The 24,731-nt window shown below is 47.9% G+C and overlaps 1 protein-coding gene across 1 annotated transcript in view; it reads right to left on the reverse strand.

Moving 5' to 3' along the window:
• The window catches only part of zdhhc12b (zDHHC palmitoyltransferase 12b), a 37,093-nt gene extending 20,063 nt beyond the window's left edge, over window positions 1-17,030 (reverse strand). The window contains exons 1-2 of the mRNA XM_080510537.1: window positions 16,918-17,030; window positions 832-971 (exon numbers count right to left, since the gene is read on the reverse strand). Of these exons, the coding sequence (XP_080366663.1) occupies window positions 832-971; window positions 16,918-17,014 (237 nt within the window). The 5' untranslated portion in view covers window positions 17,015-17,030. The remainder of the gene's footprint in view (window positions 1-831; window positions 972-16,917) is intronic.
• Between the last annotated feature and the right edge of the window lie 7,701 nt (window positions 17,031-24,731).

Below are 24,731 nucleotides of genomic sequence, written 5' to 3' on the forward strand. Positions count from 1 at the left end.
AGTTGGACACCTGATTGCTGCTGAGGGTTGATGGTTCAAAACTTGTTCTGTTCAGGTACGTGTCTGCCCTGTATAAGATTTACCGATGCACTGAGCAGATGACACATTCGTTAGTCTTTATTTTTCATGTTTACTGGTGAAGTAATCCAAAAGTAACTAAAAGTACTCTGGAACATTACTTTTTTATTTTCGTACTCAGAGTAAGTTACTGATTCAGTTTTTTGACAGGTAACTTGTCAGAACGGACACAATTTCTTAAGTACCCTTCACAACACTGAATATTACACAGGTGTTTCTGTCGACTCCAGATACAATTCTGTATCTCAAGACATATAATCAGTTTATGTCACAATCAGTCAGTTGACTCCACTCGTAGAATAAAGTACAGCTCTTATTCAAGTCATAACATTACAGCTTTTGCCAGATTCCTGAAGAAGGCTTACAGTTTCATTTTCATACTTGAATACATCAAAATCTATGTCAATAATCTTAATTATTTGTAAAAGTGAGGATAACAGTGGGAAAGAGCACATCTTGGTCATCAACCAGTGATCGTCGTAAGCACATCTGACACGTCTGACAGGAATCCTGCCCACAGAGGAATCCTGCTCCAAATGACAAGATCACTGAGCCTTTTCAGAACGACACCTGTCTTCAGTGAATTAAAAGTTATCTGCTAGTTACATCTTATCATATTCATTTCGGATGCCAACTGGTTTTTTTTCACAGTAGTGGTGTATTTTTCTGTTCTCTCAAGTCCATGGCCTCAGATATGATTGAAGGTGATTGACATAAGAGATTGCAGAAAGGTGCACAAGGCGAGTGGTTCACCTGCAAATCAGTGTCCTCAGACAAGATGAAGCCCGGGTCCATCAGAGAGACGGCGAAATACAGCAGGACGGACACCAACACCAGCAGGACGAAGAGCACCGGCTGGAGCAGCTGGCCTGCCTCCTCCTGCCTCCTCAGCTCTGAGGAGCGCGCGCACACACACACACACACACACACACACACACACACACACACACACACACACACACACACACACACACACACACACACACACACACACACACACACACACACACACACACACACACACACACACACACACACACACACACACACACACACGTAAATGTACAAGCTTTACATATCAGATGTTAGGGATGCACTGACCCAGGGAACTTCACTTACGATCCGATCCCCGAATTTGGATATCTGCTGATACCGATACTATTCTCATACCAGAGCTGTGTTTGATTTAATACTATTATTACCATCATTGTTGAATTATATGACGATGTAATGAATTCCTCTCTACAGGGAAGTAGGTCAGAAAAGGAAACAGTACAAACTTTTCCTGTTCACTTTACACCAGTGTTTTCAACCTTTTTGAGCCAAGGCACACTTTTGTCTTTGGAAAAAATCTGGAGGCACACCACCACCCGAAAATGTTAAAATTTTAAACCCTGTAGCCTCTATTAACAACATAAAGTCATTCTCACTAAAGTTACAATGGACAGATGACGCAGAAGACTCCTTTGTGAACCTTAAACAGTCCCTCTCACAAGCAACAGACATGACATTTCCCGACTCGAGCAAAACATTCTATCTGCATGCTTCTGAAAAACCACATTCCATTGCATCTGTGCTTTTTCAGTGTTTTTCTAAAACACAAGATAAATTTAAACACAACGTGAAACAACACACGTGCAAAACGAATTTTCACAATGTATTTTGGAAAAAGTTCAACGTGAAAAAAAATCGATGCAACTGTAGATTTTATCGATGCAGGCACGCAGTGACCGATGTACCTCCATTTGACTGTGAAATGCACCGACGCACAGTGGAGGGACCGATACACTCGCACAGGTTTGTATCTTGACACCGATTCATATCGATTAATCTCCATATCCCGAGTGTCGACATGTGATAAACTGCTGCTGCAGTGTGTGTGTCCTGTGCATGCAACTACTCCTTCCCATTGGCTGCATATCAATGTGAAATAAAGTGAGATTTGTCAGTAAAAAAATGCACTGCTCTACCTTTTTAATCCTCATCCCACACTGTAGTCGAAGCAGCCAGAGTCTGAGCGCTTCAATGCTGCTCTGCTCGGACTTCCACTGGTTTCAACTTCACGACCCGCGAAACCACACTTCATCCAACAGAGAGTCAAAATTTGAAAAAAAGAAACAACATGACCTGCAGCATGAAAAGTGGAGCAGGAAAGGCGTTCATTGAACCCTGACTGGACTGAACAGTTTAGATTTATATTACCGCCCTCATGCATCATCGCTTGTGTCATGGAACCTTGCCAAAGCTAAGAAACAGTTGATGATGCCGAGTTGTTGTTTTTTTTTTAACGCCATTAATATGGTAATGAAGCTTTAATTCCTGACCGCAGATCCTGATTTTGACCTCCAGCAGTCTCTGCAGGAGGGAATAGTGGCTGTGAAACCATCTTTACACCTTGGGAGCCGGATTCAAAACTTCACATTCAGTGCATCCGCACACTGGTGTCGTGGAAACGGACCACCTAAAAGTGGAGACAGTTTTCTGGAGAGACTCGTAATCGTTGTTGAGTAAACAGGGCCTGAGGAACACAAGAATTGTGCCTTTCATGTGAAGGGTTTTCATTGAGCTTCACTGAATGCACAGTGTACAACTTTTCTTTTTCTATTTTCAATTTAATTGGCAGGGACATTTCCCACTGTTTATTGTCCCAGATAATGGCGCGAGATGCTTAAGTTATTCCATCTGTAGTCCCTGGGTGTGTCACTCACAATAACACACCTGTACAGTGTTACACAATTGTTGACTGATGTGCTAATATTAAAAGGGTTGATTAAGAGTTGGGCCTGGCATGATTTGTGACACCATAGGTTAGTGTGATGTGTTAACCTTAAGTGAACAAGACAAATGCCTAAAGGACTAGTGAAGCACATTAGGATACAAGGCAGATAGTGTTTGTTCAAATAATAACATTGCGGAAGTCATTTCCATATAATTTATCCTGTGTTTAATATTTTTGCAGGCCATGAATCCTGCAATAGAAATACTTTTTACTTTTAAAAGATAAGATAAGATAAGACACGCCTTTATTAATCTCACAGTGGAGAAATTTACTCGTAACATTCTGCTCTTAAGGACTCATGAGGAAAGGAAAGACAAGGAATGTGCAAACAGTTAGTAGAATACACAAGGAATGTGCAAACAGTTAGAATAGAGATATCTTATATACAGAGACTATCAATAGGACTAAAAAATAAGATAAAAATCACAACCTATAATAAAGTATAATAAGTTCTAAAGTAAAATATACAATAGGATGAGATACAAGGAGAATAAACTATGATGGGGGGGGGGGGCAAAGTGTAGAATAAGTACAATAGACATACTATAATAAGAAAAAAATAATAATAATAATACCAGTGTTGGCAGTGCAGGGTCAGTCCTAAGTGGTCAATTAAGTGATGAATAGATAAGGTGACTTAGATAAAGTGGCACTGATAAAGTGTCCTAGGTGCAGGGTTGTTTCACATACTGTCACTGTTACTACACAGTCCTGTTGTCCAGTCTGACAGCAGTGGGGATGAAGGACTTGCTCCGTCCTACACTGAGGGCTCCTCAGCTCCTCTACAGTCCCGTGCAGTGGGTGGGTGGTGTTGTCCATGATGGAGGAGCCTTAACTACCACCCTCCTGTCGCTTACCTCCTTCACATAGTCCAGGGGCCAGGGGCCCAGGACGGAGCTGGCCCTCCTGACCAGCTTGTCCAGTCTGTTCTTGTCCCGCTCTGTGCTGCCCGGGGCCTGGGGCTCAGGGGGCCAGGGGGCCAGGGGCCCGGGGCCCAGCACACGGCAGCGTAGTGGAGAGCAGAGGCTACCACAGAGTCATAAAAAGTCCTGAGCAGAGGCCTGCTCACTCCGAAGGACCTCAGTCTCCTCAGAAGGTGGAGGCCACTTTGGCCCTTCTTGTACAGGGCGTCGGTGTTGTGGGACCAGTCCAGTTTATTGTTGAGGTGAACACCCAGGTACTTGAAACTGTCCACCTCCTCAATGTCCTCCCCCTGGATGTTCACCGGTGTGTGTGGTGGTCTCTTCCTCCTGAAGTCCATCACCATCTCCTTCGTCTTACTGGTGTTCAAGCACAAGTGGTTGGATCACACCAGTCCACAGTCCATGATGACTGACTGGTACTCCAGTTAGTCCATGATGACCGACCGGTACTCCAGTTAGTCCATGATGACTGACCGGTACTCCAGTTAGTCCATGATGACCGACCGGTACTCCAGTTAGTCCCTGATGACCGACCGGTACTCCAGTTCGTTCCCCTCGGACACCCGTCCCACGATGGCGGAGTCATCGGAGAACTTCTGCAGACAGCTGTCCGTGTTGTAGGTGAAGTCCGACGTGTAGATGGTGAAGAGGAACGGTGAGAGGACGGTGCCCTGAGGGGCCCCGGTGCTGCAGACTACCACCTCAGACTCACATACTGTGGTCGGTCCGTGAGGTAGTCAATGGTCCATGCAGTGAGATGTTCATCCTCCAGCTTCCCTCGCAGCAGCGCCGGCCTGATGGTGTTGAAAGCGCTGGAGAAATCAAAGAACATGACCCTCACAGCGCTCGGGCTCCCGCCGGGCTCCAGGTGGGTGAGGCCCGCTGCTGCAGGTAGATGACGGCGTCCTCTACTCCGATGTTAGGCCTGTAGGCAAACTGCAGCGGGTCCAGGGTGGGGCTCACCACAGTGTGGAGGTGGGTGAGGACGAGCCGCTCCATGGTCTTCATCAGGTGGGAGGTCAGGGCGACTGGTCTGTAGTGGGCCGGTCCCCTGGCGTGTGCTGTTTTAGGAACCGGGATCACACAGGAGGTGTTCCACAGGACTGGGACCTTCTCCAGGCTGAGGCCCAGGACCTGGGAGAGCTGGTCTGCACAGGTCCTCAGCAGCCTGGGACGGATGCTTTCCTCTGCTTCAGTCGCCTCAGCTCTCTCCTCACCTGGTCCGGTGTGATGGAGAGGGGGGAGTCAGGGGGGGACGGGGGTAGACTGCTGGGGGTAGGGCAGGTGATTGAGGAAGTCCGTATGGTGGGGGCTGGAGACGTGGGTGTGGGGGGGCAGGAGGCAGGTGAGGATGGTCGGGGGAGGGGGCCAGTGTCCACTGAGCTGGAGACGTGTGAAGAGATGGGAGCAGGACGGGGGGCAGAGGGAGCGGAGGGAGGGGGGCGGAGGGAGCAGGACGGGGGGCAGAGGGAGCGGAGGGAGGGGGGCGGAGGGAGCGGGGGGAGAATCAAAACGGTTGAAGTATTGGTTGAATTGGTCCGCCCGGCGCTGGTCTCCATCAGCTGTCCCTCTGGCACTCCGTCCAAATCCAGAGACGTTCTCTCGACCCCTCCACACGTCACGCGCGTGTGGAGGGGTCTAGAGAACATCTCCGGATTTGGACGGAGTACTTTTGAGTACATTTTAGAGCCTGTACTTTTTGCTTTTACTTGAATAAATATTTGGATCAGTACTTTTTAGTTTTTCTCAAGTCCTTTTTTTACAGATATTTAAATTTTACTCCAGTAAGGAATCTGGGTACTTTTGCCATCTCTGGCGTTCTGGTGCAGAAGCATCTCTTCTGTTTTAATAGTGTTTTGAAGCCAATACAATATTCAACTTCAGAGGAGATAGCGTTTGCAAATCTTATTTTTAAAAGGCAAATTGCAGACTTCCTGTTGGATTTAGGTGGTGGGTATCAGCACGTGATTTTTAGGTCTTGATGAGAAGAACAATTGAGCTCTGGTTTGATTTCTCAAGACCAGGGATTGGCAATCTGTGGCTCCTTGAGCCTTGGTCCCACTGCAGTTCATCCCGGTGCAGGGCGGTACGGTAAGGCAAGGAACACCCAGAACCAACTGTGTTGCACGGTTCCAATACAGAGAGTGGTAAAATGTAGGGTTGTGAAGGACGCAGCAGTGTCAACGTCATTACACAACAATGATGGATGAAGAACGTAGAGTTGCGGCTGCAGGTCATGACAGCGGCTCAACTGGTGTCTGAAGCTGGGAGCTTCCTGTACCTTTCACAGTAAAACTGCTGCGCTGTGGAGCGCCGACAGTTCCAGGAGGTTCATTCCAGACTTGTTGAGAGTGACGGAACATTCTAGTGAATTACACAACAACTACAGGACAGTAAAGCCACACCATCACACTCATGGGTCTAACAATCCACATCTCCCACATTTATCTTCCATTTTAATAATGTGTTGTGGTGTGCACCTGAGGGGGAGGTTCTCCCAACCAGAATGGAGTGGGTGTGTCGGTCACGTGGTGTGGTGTTGATAGTGGGAGGTGTTTATAAGGGGAAGTGCGGTGACACTGGGGGTTGGTTATCTGACAGGTGAACTGTCAGACGGTTGGAGAAAATAAAGGAAAAGCAACTCGACTCCTTCGTCCGTCTCCTCATTCTCCGCCTCCACAGTGTAACAATAAAGGAGCCGATAGCTGCAATGCATTGTGGGAGTTTCTGTTTGTCCTGTTTTAAATGTAATTATTGTGGGTTATGTTAGGTTTGTAGTGTTGGTAATGATTGTGTTGTGTTTTTGTTGCTTAGTTCATGTAGTTTAGTTTATTAGTTGTAAGTTGTCAACCAGCAGTGAAGAAGGTTTTGTGTGTCGTGTCCTCCTGGCATGGTCTTCCTGTGGGACTGTCAAAATAAAAGACTGATGTGTAGTGTCCTCCTGGCATGGTCTTCCTGTGGGACTGTCAAAATAAAAGACTGATGTGTAGTGTCCTCCTGGCATGGTCTTCCTGTGGGACTGTCAAAATAAAAGACTGATGTGTAGTGTCCTCCTGGAATGGTCTGCCTGTGGGACTGTCAAAATAAAAGACTGATGTGTAGTGTCCTCCTGGAATGGTCTGCCTGTGGGACTGTCAAAATAAAAGACTGATGTGTAGTGTCCTCCTGGCATGGTCTGCCAAAATAAAAGACTGATGTGTAGTGTCCTCCTGGCATGGTCTGCCTGTGGGACTGTCAAAATAAAAGACTGATGTGTAGTGTCCTCCTGGCATGGTCTGCCTGTGGGACTGTCAAAATAAAAGACTGATGTGTTGTGTGTCCTCCTGGCATGGTCTGCCTGTGGGACTGTCAAAATAAAAGACTGATGTGTAGTGTCCCCCTGGCATGGTCTGCCTGTGGGACTGTCAAAATAAAAGACTGATGTGTTGTGTCCTCCTGGCATGGTCTTCCTGTGGGACTGTCAAAATAAAAGACTGATGTGTACGTCTGTTGTAAAGTAAAAGCTTTATCTCTAGCGTGCTCTTTGACATCTCACCATAATATCCCAGTGATATGATGAAAGGTGATGTATTTGCGTGCGGCTCTGAGACGGCTTTTCCACCAGAAAGAACCAGGAGCGAGTTCAGGGCTGGTGCCACTTCTAGTTCTTAAATGAGCACTGCCAAAGGACCAATTATTTTCCACAATTAACGGAGCCAAGTGAGAGCCACGTCAGTGCGTCACTCCAAAACGTGATACGTCACCAATTTCACACATTTGGCACCGACAGTGCTCATGGAAGAATAAAGAGAGACTGTATTCATTGGTTTGGTCCGAGTCGCTCCATCTAGTCCGGCCTGACCCTCGGACTCAGACCTAAGAGACAGAAAACATTGAGTCTCTATTACTTTTTCACACCATCTCCGTCCGGACCCCCAGAGTGGACTGAGAGAGAAAAAAAGTAAACAAAAGGCGTGAATGAGCTTGGAGCTTGTTTTTCAACATTTGGACATTACATAGTGAATTTCTGCTCCTTTCACTTTATTTCTGGATTGTCTGAATCAAATGCTTCAACATCAGGAGGAATGGAGGTGTAGAATGATAGAACGCAGCTCTAAAGCAGTTTATCATGGAAACCCATGCAGATTAAAGTTCTCTTTCTCATGAAGCCATTAAAAGGCTCATTTCATGGTAAAAAAAAAAAAAATTACACTAGTATGTAGATAGTTTTTTAGTTGCTGATGAACTAAAAGTGTCGCTCCATTATAAAGTTGTGTTACTAAATATTAATGGAGCGTCTCGTAGTGGAGCACACTGCAGCCGCACACTGCATTGTGCAGTGGGTGTATTTCCTGAGCCTGCGGTCATAATGTGACACAAGACATGAAAGTGAAGTAAGTTACAATGATTTCACCATGAAAACAACGGAAAGCTGCTTCTAAACTGTATATCTCACGCAGCTGACGGTGCAGTGCCGCAGCTCACTGTGCTCTCGAGAGCCGGGGCACCGCTATCACGGACTAAATGATCTCATTCCCTCATATTTAATTAACTACAGGGAACGACTTATTATCTTCTTCCCATGCGTAATTTGTATTATTTCCTCTATAACCACTCCAGGGCTCCGTGTTCACTGTAGATTTCAGAAAGCTGGTTGGCGTCTCTTCCCCCTGGTAAGTAGCGGTAACTCCGCCCCCACCTGATGATGCGTCTGGCCCCAGCCTGCTCCCTCTCTGGCCCAGCAAAGAAGTGGAGCCAGAGTAGCCCTGGTTAGCTCCTGGTTAGCACTGGAAAGACAAAGAATTGGTGCTCCTCTGGCCCTGGCTCCGAACTCGCCCTGGAACTCGCCCTGGCTGTTTCCAGTAGAAAAGTGTTGTGTCCAGTGGGAAACGGGACCTTTGAGGGTTAAAGGTTGCCAACCCCTGCTCGAGACATTCCTACGGGCTGTGGTGGCCATTTGAGTGTTTTTAGGTGGCGAGAGAGAGCACATTTTGGCAGTTTTTATGAAAAGCTGCATATAAATATCCTGAAATCTAAATGAGCAAATAATATTGGCATAATGTGTAATATCCTATCAGTATTAGATCTAAATCAACTCAACTTATTATAAAACTCCCTCATACTTCCATGTAAGCCAGTAGGTCAGAAGGGAAATCCTACAATTCAGAAATGCGGATGATGGTTTTTGATGCAGTGGAGTTCCCACTAACATCATTCTCAAATTAATTGAGAAATGTTCTATTTGTAATGGTGTGACATTGCAAGAAATTCCTCACACATCGAGTGTGGAACATCTGGTTTGAGAGCTGGGGGCCACTGCAGAACTTCAATCTGCTGAAGCAGTTCTTCAAAATGTAAATACCACATTAGGACTTGATGCAACGACCCAGAAGGACATGCACATAAACTGTCCATTTGCCAACGGTCAGGGATTGCTTCACTGCTGCCTGGGGGCACGGCCGATGACTATGTGACATTCTAAATAATCTGGCCTCTCCTCACTATTCCCATGACGGAGACTACAATGACACAAGAGAGAAAATTAGATCAAACATTTCAAACACACTTACTGATAGATGTGCCACAAACCACGCAGCGATACGGCTGGTGAATCAAGCCTGGAACAAGTCCTGGACCAGGGCCGGCGACCTTTAGCGCTCCAAGACCAGGTGGTCCCGCTTCCCACTGAACACAACCCCCAGAGAGAAGCACACACCCCGGTGCGCACTAGGGATGCACCGAATGGAACATTTTTGGCCGAAGCCGAATAAAAATCAAACCCTTGGCCGAATACCGAACACCGAATACTGAATGTGGTTAAGTTTTTCTTTTTTTTTTTTTTTATATTGTATAAATAAAATACATTTTTAGACATGATTTTCAAACAAAATAAATGTTTATTTAATATTCTGACATTTGAATATTCCATTACTTTCACATTTATATTAGCCCTAAATAACTGAGTTCAGAAATGTCTATTCTGTAGGCCTTCAAACAAAACCTGCATTAGAAGTGCATTCCCAAAAGAACTAAAGTGCACAAGTGGATAAACCCACAACAAATGAATTATTGTCCTTTAGGCACAAGTCTTCTTCACAGTAGGCTAATAATGTAAACAGAAGGCTCAAGTAAATTGCCACAAGTGTGCTTGTAACCTCCTACATTTATACAGGTACATAACATATCCCAGACCAGAACAGATTTGTCAGTAACAGAACTTTGACAAAACTATGACATCTGAGACAACCCTTCAATTGTTTTATACAAACAAAAACACTAAAACAAACAACTGTGCCTGTATAATGTCAAGCCGACATTGCAAAAATAAATCTAAAAGTGCAAACAACAAATGAATGATTGTCCTTTGGCATAAGTCTACTTCGCCTACTCCTTCAGGAACAGTGGCAGGTTCTTCTTTATGACCAGTAGCTTCTCTGCTTGGTCACATGTCAGTCTGTTCCTCCTCTCATCAAGGACATGAGATCAGCACTAAACAGCCTCACTATCAGTGCTTGTGCATGGAGCAGCCAGGGACCTTGGAATGGAAACAACATTGTAGGTCCAGTTCATTGTTATCAAGCAATTAAGAATAAATTATAAAGAGAAAAAGAAAACCAATCCCTTTCCCATAATATCACTTATTGTTTTAAATGTTACTGTACATCACCATTGCTCGTGTGCACTTTCATTGTAGTATTCCTATATTGTTTTACATTGCATTAATTACATTATACATTTTGTTTTTACCACTTTGTAAGTATGTTTTGAAAAGTGCTGTAAAACTTATTGACTGTTTTTACCTGCGTGCCATCTGTGCCAAGTCAGGAAAGCGGCCTTGATTGGTCCTCCAATATGTTGGGGGATTGTCACTCCTGGGGATGGGGACTTCTGACAGGTAACAGTCCAGCTGTTGAGCAGTAGCACACGTTGTCTGCCTGGCATCTGGGTTGTTTTCCTGGAGGATCTCTTCGAACATGTCAGAGAGTGAGGGCACATGCACTGCCTCCGTGGTGCGGATTCTTGTTGTCTCTGCACCCTCTCTGTGCGTCACTTCACCGTCTCCAAGTGGCTTTAATAAGTCCAATTCAGCCTGGACCATTTCTCTAACCCTTTGTTTTTCTCCACATCAATGTAGTGATCCTTATATCGTGGGTCAAGCCCAGTCGCGATGCAGAACAGGGGTTCGGAGTCTGCCTGACTAAAACTTTTGTTGACAGCTTCTAACAGTGCACTTTTAGTTGTTTTGACTCCGTGGTCCGTTTCTGCTTCTTTGCTGAGAAGACGCTTGAGTGCTGCAAGTAATGGGATAACATCTGCTGCAGATGCATCAGATGAACTTATCTCCTTTGTTACCTGCTCAAACGGGGCGAGAAGAGAGAGCGTGTTCTCGATTAACACCCACTGGTATGAGGTGAAGGTAGCGGGCAGATCATAATCTGCTACATAGGCAGCCAGGACTCGTTTTTGTGAAAAAAAGCTCTCCAACATATAATAAGTACTGTTCCACCTAGTGCTTACATCCTGTTGGAACCGTTTTGGTGGCATTCCGAACTGTTCTTTTTGAATAGATTGAAGGCGAGAATAAGCAAGGAGGGGATGCTTAAAGTGACCTACAATTTTCCTCCCTGTCGCTATGATATCTGCAATACTGCGCTGACTTAACACACCCTCGTGGACCGCTATCTGTAAAGTGTGAGCCATGCACCGTATGCCTTTCAGGTCACTGTCTTCCATAGCTCTAGTCATATTTCGTGCATTGTCACTCACGACTGCATGCACTTTTGATGGGTCGATATGCCAAGTTTGAAACATCCTGGCGAATGCATCGGAGATGGCTACTGCCGTGTGTGATCCTCTGAACTCCTGTGAGTGAAGCACTATCTTCTGTAACTTGAAATCTGCGTCGACCCACTGTGCAGTTAAGCTCAGCATGCTGGTGGGGCTGACATCCGAGCTCCATATGTCTGTCGTGAAGCTGAGGTCAACATCTTTATCTCTAGCCAAGAGCTCGTGGACGCGAGTTGCAACGCTGTCGTACATCTCAGGTAAGCACACGTCCGAGAAATAGCGCCTGCTGGGCAACGTGTAACGGGGCTCGATGTGCTCAACAAGCCTCCGACAGCCAATGTCCTCCACAACACTAGACGGTTGATCATCCAAAGCAATGAACTCCATTACCTTCTTCATGATTCCGTTTGCTTTGGCACTGTCCTTTGCAAACGTTTTTGTCTTTTCGAAGACGTCGGCCACGGACGGAGTGGGGGTGCTGGGACACGGAGCTTTCCTCTTTGCTGCTGCAGACGTCTCTCTCTCATACTGAGCAAGCTGCTCGGGGTGTTTGGCTTTTAAATGATTGATTCAAGCCGTAGTGCCAAAGGTTTTAGCAGAGGCCCCCCCTCTAGATAGTTCGGCTGAGCACTCGCTGCAAACCGCAATTCTTTTATCGTTCTCCGAAACTCTGAAGTTTCTCCACACTGCCGACATCTTTGTTTATGTTTACCGCGTCACTGGACGTAGTTTGATTACGTCAGTAAAACGCGCCGCTAATATTCGGCTTTGTGTTTTACTCATTCTACCGAATGTGGCTATTTTTGCAATATTCGGCCGAATATATTCGGTTACCGAATATTCGGTGCATCCCTAGTGCGCACACACACCCCGGTGCACACGCACACACCCCGGTGCACACGCACACACCCCGGTGCACACGCACACACCTACATTGTCACTCACAATATCACTGTGATATTATGGTGAAATGTCAGAGAAACATGCTAGAGGACAAGCTTATACTTTACAACAGACGTGCACACCAGGCTTTTATTTTGACAGTCCCACAGGAAGACCATGCCAGGAGGACACTACACATCAGTCTTTTATTTTGACAGTCCCCCAGGCAGACCATGCCAGGAGGACACTACACATCAGTCTTTTATTTTGACAGTCCCAGAGGCAGACCATGCCAGGAGGACACTACCCATCAGTCTTTTATTTTGACAGTCCCAGAGGCAGACCATGCCAGGAGGACACTACACATCAGTCTTTTATTTTGACAGTCCCAGAGGCAGACCACGCCAGGAGGACACTACACATCAGTCTTTTATTTTGACAGTCCCAGAGGCAGACCATGCCAGGAGGACACTACACATCAGTCTTTTATTTTGACAGTCCCCCAGGCAGACCATGCCAGGAGGACACGACACATCAGTCTTTTATTTTGACAGTCCCACAGGCAGACCATGCCAGGAGGACACTACACATCAGTCTTTTATTTTGACAGTCCCACAGACAGACCATGCCAGGAGGACACTACACATCAGTCTTTTATTTTGACAGTCCCCCAGGCAGACCATGCCAGGAGGACACTACACATCAGTCTTTTATTTTGACAGTCCCACAGACAGACCATGCCAGGAGGACACTACACATCAGTCTTTTATTTTGACAGTCCCACAGACAGACCATGCCAGGAGGACACTACACATCAGTCTTTTATTTTGACAGTCCCACAGACAGACCATGCCAGGAGGACACTACACATCAGTCTTTTATTTTGACAGTCCCACAGGAAGACCATGCCAGGAGGACACTACACATCAGTCTTTTATTTTGACAGTCCCACAGGAAGACCATGCCAGGAGGACACTACACATCAGTCTTTTATTTTGACAGTCCCACAGGAAGACCATGCCAGGAGGACACTACACATCAGTCTTTTATTTTGACAGTCCCACAGGAAGACCATGCCAGGAGGACACTACACATCAGTCTTTTATTTTGACAGTCCCACAGGCAGACCATGCCAGGAGGACACGACACACAAAACCTTCTTCACTGCTGGTTGACAACTTACAACTAATAAACTAAACTACATGAACAAAGCAACAAAAACACAACACAATTATTAGCAACACTACAAACCTAACATAACCCTCAACAATTACATTTAAAACAGGACAAACAGAAACTCCCATAATGCATTGCAGCTATCGGCTCCTTTATTGCTACACATTATTAAAATGGAAGATAAATGTGGAGATGTGGATTGTTAGAACCATGAGTGTGATGGTGTGTCTTTACTGTCCTGTAGTTGTTGTGTAATTCACTAGAATGTTCCGTCACTCTCAACAAGTCTGGAATGAACCTCCTGGAACTGTCGGCGCTCCACAGCGCAGCAGTTTTACTGTGAAAGGTACAGGAAGCTCCAGGCTTCAGATACCAGTTGAGCTGTGGAGCCCGTTCTTTCTGCGTAATGACGCTACATCGCCCCGCCTACATTTTATCCCACTCTTTGTAGCGGGACTGCACAATGCAATTTGCTCTGGGTGCGCTTTGCCTCACCTCCCATACCACCCTCCTCCAGGATGAACTGCAGTGGGACCGAGGCTCTAGGAGCCGCAGTGGAGGGACCAAAGAGCCGCAGTGGAGGACCAAAGAGCCTCAGTGGAGGACCAAAGAGCCACAGTGGAGGACCAAAGAGCCTCAGTGGAGGACCAAAGAGCCTCAGTGGAGGGACCAAAGAGCCACAGTGGAGGACCAAAGAGCCTCAGTGGAGGACCAAAGAGCCACAGTGGAGGGACCAAAGAGCCTCAGTGGAGGGACCAAAGAGCCGCAGTGGAGGACCAAAGAGCCTCAGTGGAGGGACCAAAGAGCCTCAGTGGAGGACCAAAGAGCCTCAGTGGAGGACCAAAGAGCCACAGTGGAGGACCAAAGAGCCTCAGTGGAGGACCAAAGAGCCTCAGTGGAGGGACCAAAGAGCCACAGTGGAGGACCAAAGAGCCTCAGTGGAGGACCAAAGAGCCACAGTGGAGGACCAAAGAGCCACAGTGGAGGGACCAAAGAGCCACAGTGGAGGGACCAAAGAGCCACAGTGGAGGGACCAAAGAGCCACAGTGGAGGGACCAAAGAGCCTCAGTGGAGGGACCAAAGAGCCACAGTGGAGGGACCAAAGAGCCTCAGTGGAGGGACCAAAGAGCCTCAGTGGAGGGACCAAAGAGCCGCAGTGGAGGACCAAAGAGCCACAGTGGAGGGACCAAAGAGCCTCAGTGGAGGGACCAAAGAGCCGCAGTGGAGGACCAAAGAGCCTCAGTGGAGGGACCAAAGAGCCTCAGTGGAGGGACCAAAGAGCCTCAGTGGAGGGACCAAAGAGCCTCAGTGGAGGGACCAAAGAGCCTCAGTGGAGGACCAAAGAGCCTCAGTGGAGGGACCAAAGAGCCTCAGTGGAGGGACCAAAGAGCCTCAGTGGAGGGACCAAAGAGCCTCAGTGGAGGGACCAAAGAGCCTCAGTGGAGGGACCAAAGAGCCTCAGTGGAGGACCAAAGAGCCACAGTGGAGGACCAAAGAGCCTCAGTGGAGGACCAAAGAGCCTCAGTGGAGGGACCAAAGAGCCACAGTGGAGGACCAAAGAGCCTCAGTGGAGGACCAAAGAGCCACAGTGGAGGACCAAAGAGCCACAGTGGAGGGACCAAAGAGCCACAGTGGAGGGACCAAAGAGCCACAGTGGAGGGACCAAAGAGCCACAGTGGAGGGACCAAAGAGCCTCAGTGGAGGGACCAAAGAGCCACAGTGGAGGGACCAAAGAGCCTCAGTGGAGGGACCAAAGAGCCTCAGTGGAGGGACCAAAGAGCCACGGGTTGCCGACCCCTGGTCTAAATGAACTACACTGCCACTAGCACCCCCTTGATTCTGTCGCAACAAAGACTCACTCTGCCCTTAAAGGATGTGAGGAAGCAACAGGAAAACAGCTATTTGGTAAAGATTGCATCGCTGGAAATACTGTGTTGGGATTCAATAGGATGTGCTATGAAGATGGCAGGGGGGACCCCAAAGGTTTCATTCTGTTCCTGGAGAGAGAACATTTGGCACGTGGATTGCTGCCAACTGCCTGCATGTGTTATTTCATATATGTGGAACCCTACACCTCGATAAGGCAAAGTTCCGAGACAATCTTCAGAAGGGAGCAGCATGTGGTGGTCTGCGGTCAGCCTTTTTAAAAGATTTCAGTTCTTTGGCAGGCCAAGTTCAAATCCAAGTATTGGGGCTTGTTGGAAAGTTTCTGATGGGGCCATGGATAAAGACGTTTAGTAGAGGAACTGAAGACCATACAGATCACATCACATCACTCGCCTCAAGAACATGCAGGAACCTTTGGATCGCCTCAAGATGGATGAAGATTTCCTTGATATCTCTGATGACACACTGGAAGCACTGAGACAACCTCCAGGAGATGCCAACATTCTGTTTAGTCAATGACTAGAGTATGTAATACTAATCTTCATTAATGCATTTTACTTCCCCGGGAATAAACCAACAACGGCATATGAATGCAAGATTGAGGACTTACCAGTATGCGTACGGGTGTAGCAGCTCCAACCTGCATTCTATAAAATATATATTCAGACCAAGAAAAATCTTAAAATATATATTATTATTCCTGCAGATTGGCAAGTATAATGAGACACACCTTCCCTGATAGTTTCATTGAGATATCTTGAATATTAAAGAAACTACAAGTGTTTTGATGTAAAAAAATAAAAAATAAAAAAATTGTGTTTTTGGTCACAGATTTGTGCACTACTTACCTTTAAGATAATTGCACTAATTACTAAATTTCTTTTGCCAATAAATTCCTTATTTGTTAAGATATCTGAATGGGTTTGGTGCCATTTCCTTTGTTTTTGTCCTGCTCTTTCCAGTGATACCAGTTGCATTATATTTGGTTGACTTTTTAGTTTTTCTTCACAGACCTACTTATGTGTATAAATAGAGTACTATTCATCCTTGGTCACTGAAATGTTAGAAATAATTCACTCATTATAATAAGGTGTCTAAATAATAGTCTAACTGGGATGAAACCAGGAAACAATACAAAAACAATAGGGTCCTGGCCTTTCTGGCTTGGTTCATAAGAAGAAACATTACAATGACAATTACAACAGAGTCCTTGCCTCCGGGCCACATTTCCTATGGAGGCCTGGCCTTTCCAGCTTGGTCTCTAATTAAAGAAAGAAACAAAAATCGGACAAAACCCTGACTTTGATTGCAGTCAAAACAAAATAAAACATTTCATTTGGCCCTGATCCGCTCCTGGTGTAAAACTGAAGGAAACACCTGCAGTGGCCCTCACCTGTGTGGAGTGCAGGCACGTGACGGACTCACCTGTGTCGTGCAGAAAGAGGATCAACGTGACGACCCAGGTCAGAATCACATGAGCGGTTCTCACCAGGAACCCGGAGCCAAACACGTTCTTGAACATGGTTCTAACGTAGGCGAGCGGCCATGGCGGCAGGGCGTCCCGGTCCCGACGACAGCACCGAACACCCGCTGGACAAATCAGCGGACGGGTCACCCTCCGGGTCGTCCCAGTGGCGGCCAGAGGGGGACCAGTGCAAGCAGACACGGCGGCTTAGCGTCCGAATTAACGGTGATGTCGTCACACAAGCGGCGGACCCGGATCATCAGTAACCGGGTTTGTTTGGAGTCGGAAACCTTTCAAGAATAAGAGAGAATTCCCCGACATTTAGAAGGTTTCTGGGTTGTCAGCTGCCTTTCGATGGATTTGTGGTTTGTTGCTGTTCTCACACTCGAACCTGATTGGCCAGCGCTTGGTCACGAGGTATGTCGCTGTGTGGAAGCCGGGAGGGACAAATCAGTTGTTGATTCGAAGGCACTGCCGAATAGTGATAGAACCGACACTGTTTAGGAGTCGGTATTTTTTCTATCAAGTGGCTCCTCCGCTTTTTAGTTTCCTAGAAGTAAATACCAAAACTGAGGAAAATGTGTTTAAAATTACTTAATGTATAAATGTTTTTAATAATAAAAAAGAAAGAAAGAAACAATGATTTTATGGAAGCGAATGTGGCTCAAAAATCTATTTGAAATGTATTAATGGAAGTACTTTTTAATTTTCAGATTAAACTGCATTTTTTTGACACAAATAAAAATCTATGATCAATCATCCAAACTGCATTTTCATTTTCTTATGGAAGGCTGCTTATTCTGTGACTTCATTATAATGAAAAAGTTAAAGATATTTAAGGTTTGATTTTCAAAACATGCCCCAGCAAATAGTGACCAAAATTCATTTGGAAATGTTAAATTCAAAACTTAAAATACATTAGCAAAAGTGCTTTTTAATTTCAAGGTTCTGGCTACTTTATTTGGCTCAAAAATGAAATTAGTAATAGTTCATTCAAACTGCATTTTCATTTCTTTATTGAGGTTTCACATTTTATGGCAGAACTCAAAAGAAAAGAGGGAAATGCTTTTTCGTTTTCATGTCCACCCCGCAAAAAAGGATCACAATTCAACTCGACCAGATATAGTCAGGTGATCCATGGGAAAGTATCCAATTTCACATTTTTTCAAAAAAAACATTTACTCTCACAGCCGCTGTCAGCTGGTAGAGCAGTGTGCAGAGTAATCATGTATAAATACTGTGGCGAGCGCCACGGAAGAATTGCTCTGAGTCGAAATTCTATTCTGCCAGATGAACACCAGAGGCTTTTATTTTGACATGAACACATCACCCGGAACTTCATAACAGGATGAGACTCCACACAACACATTACTCACTCATGGTTACACACCAATATTTAACAACCCAAACCAAACTAGACGAAATAATTAACTACAACTCGTAATATAAACAACCCACCAATGCCTATTCCAAACCGAAGACAAGAGAAAATAAAAACTTTTTTTTTCCACACCTGAAAAACCTGCCAGTTAGCTCAGTTGTGTTAGAGTGTGGTGTGCTTTGCTAATGTGAAGGTTGCAGGTTCTATCCCTGTATGGTTCGCACAGTTTTTTGCCCCCAATAGAGAAATTCAGTTCTTTTTTTAACGCTTTAACCTGCTTTTGTACCACGTTCTTGCATAATGACGAAGGTGTAAAACCTAATTTTTACTCAAACTAGTCCAGAAGAAGTCAGGTTTTTGATGAAACCTTCCATTGCTAGCGCAACATAGCACGTCTGTTCGATTATCTCACGTGGCTCTGAATGTTTCCAAGCTCTGTAGTTAAACTGAGTCAACGCTGCTTCAATAAACATGAGTTAAACCAGTGTTTTTCAACCTTTTTGAGCCAAGGCACACTTTTTTCTTTGGAAAAATCTGGCGTCACACCACCACCCGAAAATGTTAAAATGTGAAACTCTGTAGCCTCTATTAACAATATAAAGTCATTGTCATCAATGCTTTATCAACAGGAATCAAATAAATACAGAAAAAAGTATTTCCCAATTTCTTTTTTAATTGTGACTCCCTCAGTGTGAAACCTGGACCTGATGGATGAAGAGCTGTGTGGCCCGTAATGGGGATTGAACCAGTGACCTTCGCATTACTAGCACCACACTCAGAGGACACAGCCAGGTCAACACCAGAGGACACAGCCAGGTCAACACCAGAGGACACACCAGGTCAACACCAGAGGACACACCAGGTCAACATCAGAGGACACAGCCAGGTCAACACCAGAGGACACACCAGGTCAACACCAGAGGACACAGCCAGGTCAACACCAGAGGACACACCAGGTCAACACCAGAGGACACACCAGGTCAACACCAGAGGACACACTAGGTCAACATCAGAGGACACATCCAGGTCAACACCAGAGGACACAGTCAGGTCAACACCAGAGGACACAGCCAGGTCAACACCAGAGGACACACCAGGTCAACACCAGAGGACACACCAGGTCAACATCAGAGGACACAGCCAGGTCAACACCAGAGGACACACCAGGTCAACACCAGAGGACACACCAGGTCAACATCAGAGGACACATCCAGGTCAACACCAGAGGACACAGTCAGGTCAACACCAGAGGACACAGCCAGGTCAACACCAGAGGACACACCAGGTCAACACCAGAGGACACACCAGGTCAACATCAGAGGACACAGCCAGGTCAACACCAGAGGACACACCAGGTCAACACCAGAGGACACAGCCAGGTCAACACCAGAGGACACTGCCAGGTCAACACCAGGTCAACACCAGAGGACACACCAGGTCAACACCAGAGGACACAGTCAGGTCAACACCAGGTCAACACCAGAGGACACATCCAGGTCAACACCAGAGGACACACCAGGTCAACACCAGAGGACACAGCCAGGTCAACACCAGGTCAACACCAGGTCAACACCAGAGGACACACCAGGTCAACACCAGAGGACACAGTCAGGTCAACACCAGGTCAACACCAGAGGACACACCAGGTCAACACCAGAGGACACAGCCAGGTCAACACCAGGTCAACACCAGAGGACACACCAGGTCAACACCAGAGGACACAGCCAGGTCAACACCAGGTCAACACCAGAGGACACACCAGGTCAACACCAGAGGACACAGCCAGGTCAACACCAGGTCAACACCAGAGGACACACCAGGTCAACACCAGAGGACACAGTCAGGTCAACACCAGGTCAACACCAGGTCAACACCAGAGGACACACCAGGTCAACACCAGAGGACACACCAGGTCAACACCAGAGGACACAGCCAGGTCAACACCAGGTCAACACCAGGTCAACACCAGAGGACACACCAGGTCAACACCAGAGGACACAGCCAGGTCAACACCAGGTCAACACCAGAGGACACACCAGGTCAACACCAGAGGACACAGTCAGGTCAACACCAGGTCAACACCAGAGGACACACCAGGTCAACACCAGAGGACACAGCCAGGTCAACACCAGGTCAACACCAGAGGACACACCAGGTCAACACCAGAGGACACACCAGGTCAACACCAGAGGACACAGCCAGGTCAACACCAGGTCAACACCAGAGGACACACCAGGTCAACACCAGAGGACACAGTCAGGTCAACACCAGGTCAACATCAGAGGACACACCAGGTCAACACCAGAGGACACAGCCAGGTCAACACCAGAGGACACTGCCAGGTCAACACCAGGTCAACACCAGAGGACACACCAGGTCAACACCAGAGGACACAGTCAGGTCAACACCAGGTCAACACCAGAGGACAAATCCAGGTCAACACCAGAGGGCACACCAGGTCAACACCAGAGGACACACCAGGTCAACACCAGAGGACACAGCCAGGTCAACACCAGGTCAACACCAGGTCAACACCAGAGGACACACCAGGTCAACACCAGAGGACACAGTCAGGTCAACACCAGGTCAACACCAGAGGACACACCAGGTCAACACCAGAGGACACACCAGGTCAACACCAGAGGACACAGCCAGGTCAACACCAGGTCAACACCAGAGGACACAGCCAGGTCAACACCAGGTCAACACCAGAGGACACACCAGGTCAACACCAGAGGACACAGCCAGGTCAACACCAGGTCAACACCAGAGGACACACCAGGTCAACACCAGAGGACACAGTCAGGTCAACACCAGGTCAACACTAGGTCAACACCAGAGGACACACCAGGTCAACACCAGAGGACACACCAGGTCAACACCAGAGGACACAGCCAGGTCAACACCAGGTCAACACCAGGTCAACACCAGAGGACACACCAGGTCAACACCAGAGGACACAGCCAGGTCAACACCAGGTCAACACCAGAGGACACACCAGGTCAACACCAGAGGACACAGTCAGGTCAACACCAGGTCAACACCAGAGGACACACCAGGTCAACACCAGAGGACACAGCCAGGTCAACACCAGGTCAACACCAGAGGACACACCAGGTCAACACCAGAGGACACAGCCAGGTCAACACCAGAGGACACACCAGGTCAACACCAGAGGACACAGCCAGGTCAACACCAGAGGACACACCAGGTCAACACCAGAGGACACAGTCAGGTCAACACCAGGTCAACACCAGAGGACACACCAGGTCAACACCAGAGGACACACCAGGTCACCACCAGAGGACACAGCCAGGTCAACACCAGGTCAACACCAGAGGACACACCAGGTCAACACCAGAGGACACAGCCAGGTCAACACCAGGTCAACACCAGAGGACACACCAGGTCAATACCAGAGGACACAGCCAGGTCAACACCAGAGGACACTGCCAGGTCAACACCAGAGGACACACCAGGTCAACACCAGAGGACACAGCCAGGTCAACACCAGAGGACACAGCCAGGTCAACACCAGGTCAACACCAGAGGACACACCAGGTCAACACCAGAGGACACAGCCAGGTCAACACCAGGTCAACACCAGAGGACACACCAGGTCAACACCAGAGGACACAGCCAGGTCAACACCAGAGGACACTGCCAGGTCAACACCAGAGGACACACCAGGTCAACACCAGAGGACACAGCCAGGTCAACAACAGAGGACACAGCCAGGTCAACATCAGAGGACACAGCCAGGTCAACACCAGAGGACACACCAGGTCAACACCAGAGGACACACCAGGTCAACACCAGAGGACACACCAGGTCAACACCAGAGGACACTGCCAGGTCAACACCAGAGGACACACCAGGTCAACACCAGAGGACACAGCCAGGTCAACACCAGGTCAACACCAGAGGACACACCAGGTCAACACCAGAGGACACAGCCAGGTCAACACCAGAGGACACAGCCAGGTCAACACCAGAGGACACACCAGGTCAACACCAGAGGACACAGCCAGGTCAACACCAGGTCAACACCAGAGGACACACCAGGTCAACACCAGAGGACACTGCCAGATCAACACCAGAGGACACACCAGGTCAACACCAGAGGACACAGTCAGGTCAACACCAGAGGACACACCAGGTCAACACCAGAGGACACAGCCAGGTCAACACCAGGTCAACACCAGAGGACACACCAGGTCAACACCAGAGGACACAGCCAGGTCAACACCAGAGGACACACCAGGTCAACACCAGAGGACACAGTCAGGTCAACACCAGAGGACACAGCCAGGTCAACACCAGAGGACACACCAGGTCAACACCAGAGGACACAGCCAGGTCAACACCAGGTCAACACCAGAGGACACACCAGGTCAACACCAGAGGACACAGTCAGGTCAACACCAGGTCAACACCAGATGACACACCAGATCAACACAGGAGGACACATCCAGATCAACACAGGAGGACACATCCAGATCAACACCAGAGGACACACCAGGTCAACACAGGAGGACACATCCAGGTCAACACCAGAGGACACATCCAGGTCAACACCAGAGGACACACCAGGTCAACACCAGAGGACACACCAGGTCAACACCAGAGGACACAGCCAGGTCAACATCAGAGGTCAACACCAGAGGACACACCAGGTCAACACCAGAGGACACACCAGGTCAACACAGGAGGACACATCCAGATCAACACAGGAGGACACATCCAGATCAACACCAGAGGACACACCAGGTCAACACAGGAGGACACATCCAGGTCAACACCAGAGGACACATCCAGGTCAACACCAGAGGACACACCAGGTCAACACCAGAGGACACACCAGGTCAACACCAGAGGACACAGTCAGGTCAACACCAGAGGACACAGTCAGGTCAACACCAGAGGACACACCAGATCAACACCAGAGGACACATCCAGGTCAACACCAGAGGACACACCAGGTCAACACCAGAGGACACAGTCAGGTCAACACCAGAGGACACACCAGATCAACACCAGAGGACACATCCAGGTCAACACCAGAGGACACACCAGGTCAACACCAGAGGACACATCCAGGTCAACACCAGAGGACACATCCAGGTCAACACCAGAGGACACATCCAGGTCAACACCAGAGGACACACCAGGTCAACACCAGAGGACACATCCAGGTCAACACCAGAGGACACATCCAGGTCAACACCAGAGGACACATCCAGGTCAACACCAGAGGACACACCAGGTCAACACCAGAGGACACATCCAAGTCAACACCAGAGGACACATCCAGGTCAACACCAGAGGACACACCAGGTCAACACCAGAGGACACACCAGGTCAACACCAGAGGACACAGCCAGGTCAACATCAGAGGTCAACACCAGAGGACACACCAGGTCAACACCAGAGGACACACCAGGTCAACACAGGAGGACACATCCAGATCAACACAGGAGGACACATCCAGATCAACACCAGAGGACACACCAGGTCAACACAGGAGGACACATCCAGGTCAACACCAGAGGACACATCCAGGTCAACACCAGAGGACACACCAGGTCAACACCAGAGGACACACCAGGTCAACACCAGAGGACACAGTCAGGTCAACACCAGAGGACACAGTCAGGTCAACACCAGAGGACACACCAGATCAACACCAGAGGACACATCCAGGTCAACACCAGAGGACACACCAGGTCAACACCAGAGGACACAGTCAGGTCAACACCAGAGGACACACCAGATCAACACCAGAGGACACATCCAGGTCAACACCAGAGGACACACCAGGTCAACACCAGAGGACACATCCAGGTCAACACCAGAGGACACATCCAGGTCAACACCAGAGGACACATCCAGGTCAACACCAGAGGACACACCAGGTCAACACCAGAGGACACATCCAGGTCAACACCAGAGGACACACCAGGTCAACACCAGAGGACACATCCAGGTCAACACCAGAGGACACACCAGGTCAACACCAGAGGACACATCCAAGTCAACACCAGAGGACACATCCAGGTCAACACCAGAGGACACACCAGGTCAACACCAGAGGACACATCCAGGTCAACACCAGAGGACACAGCAGTGGTCAGGCCAGAGGAGACCAGGTCCAGGGTGTGTCCTCTGTTGTGACGTGTTGTTTAAAATACATGCTGTTTAACGGAACAATAGTCTCGGAACAATGAGTCAGCTGCTTCAACGGATGCCTCTTTTACCATCTCTCCATCTTGGAAGGACTTCTTGTTTTTAACGATGACGTGACTCACACGGAAAGATGCTTCGGTGGCGGCTTTCGCTTTTGAAGTATGTTGTGTGAAAAATGACTGCTGTCCGGACAACTGGGATTTTAGT

The sequence above is a fragment of the Blennius ocellaris genome (assembly GCF_963422515.1).
Source record: "Blennius ocellaris genome assembly, chromosome: 15".
NCBI lineage: Eukaryota > Metazoa > Chordata > Actinopteri > Blenniiformes > Blenniidae > Blennius > Blennius ocellaris.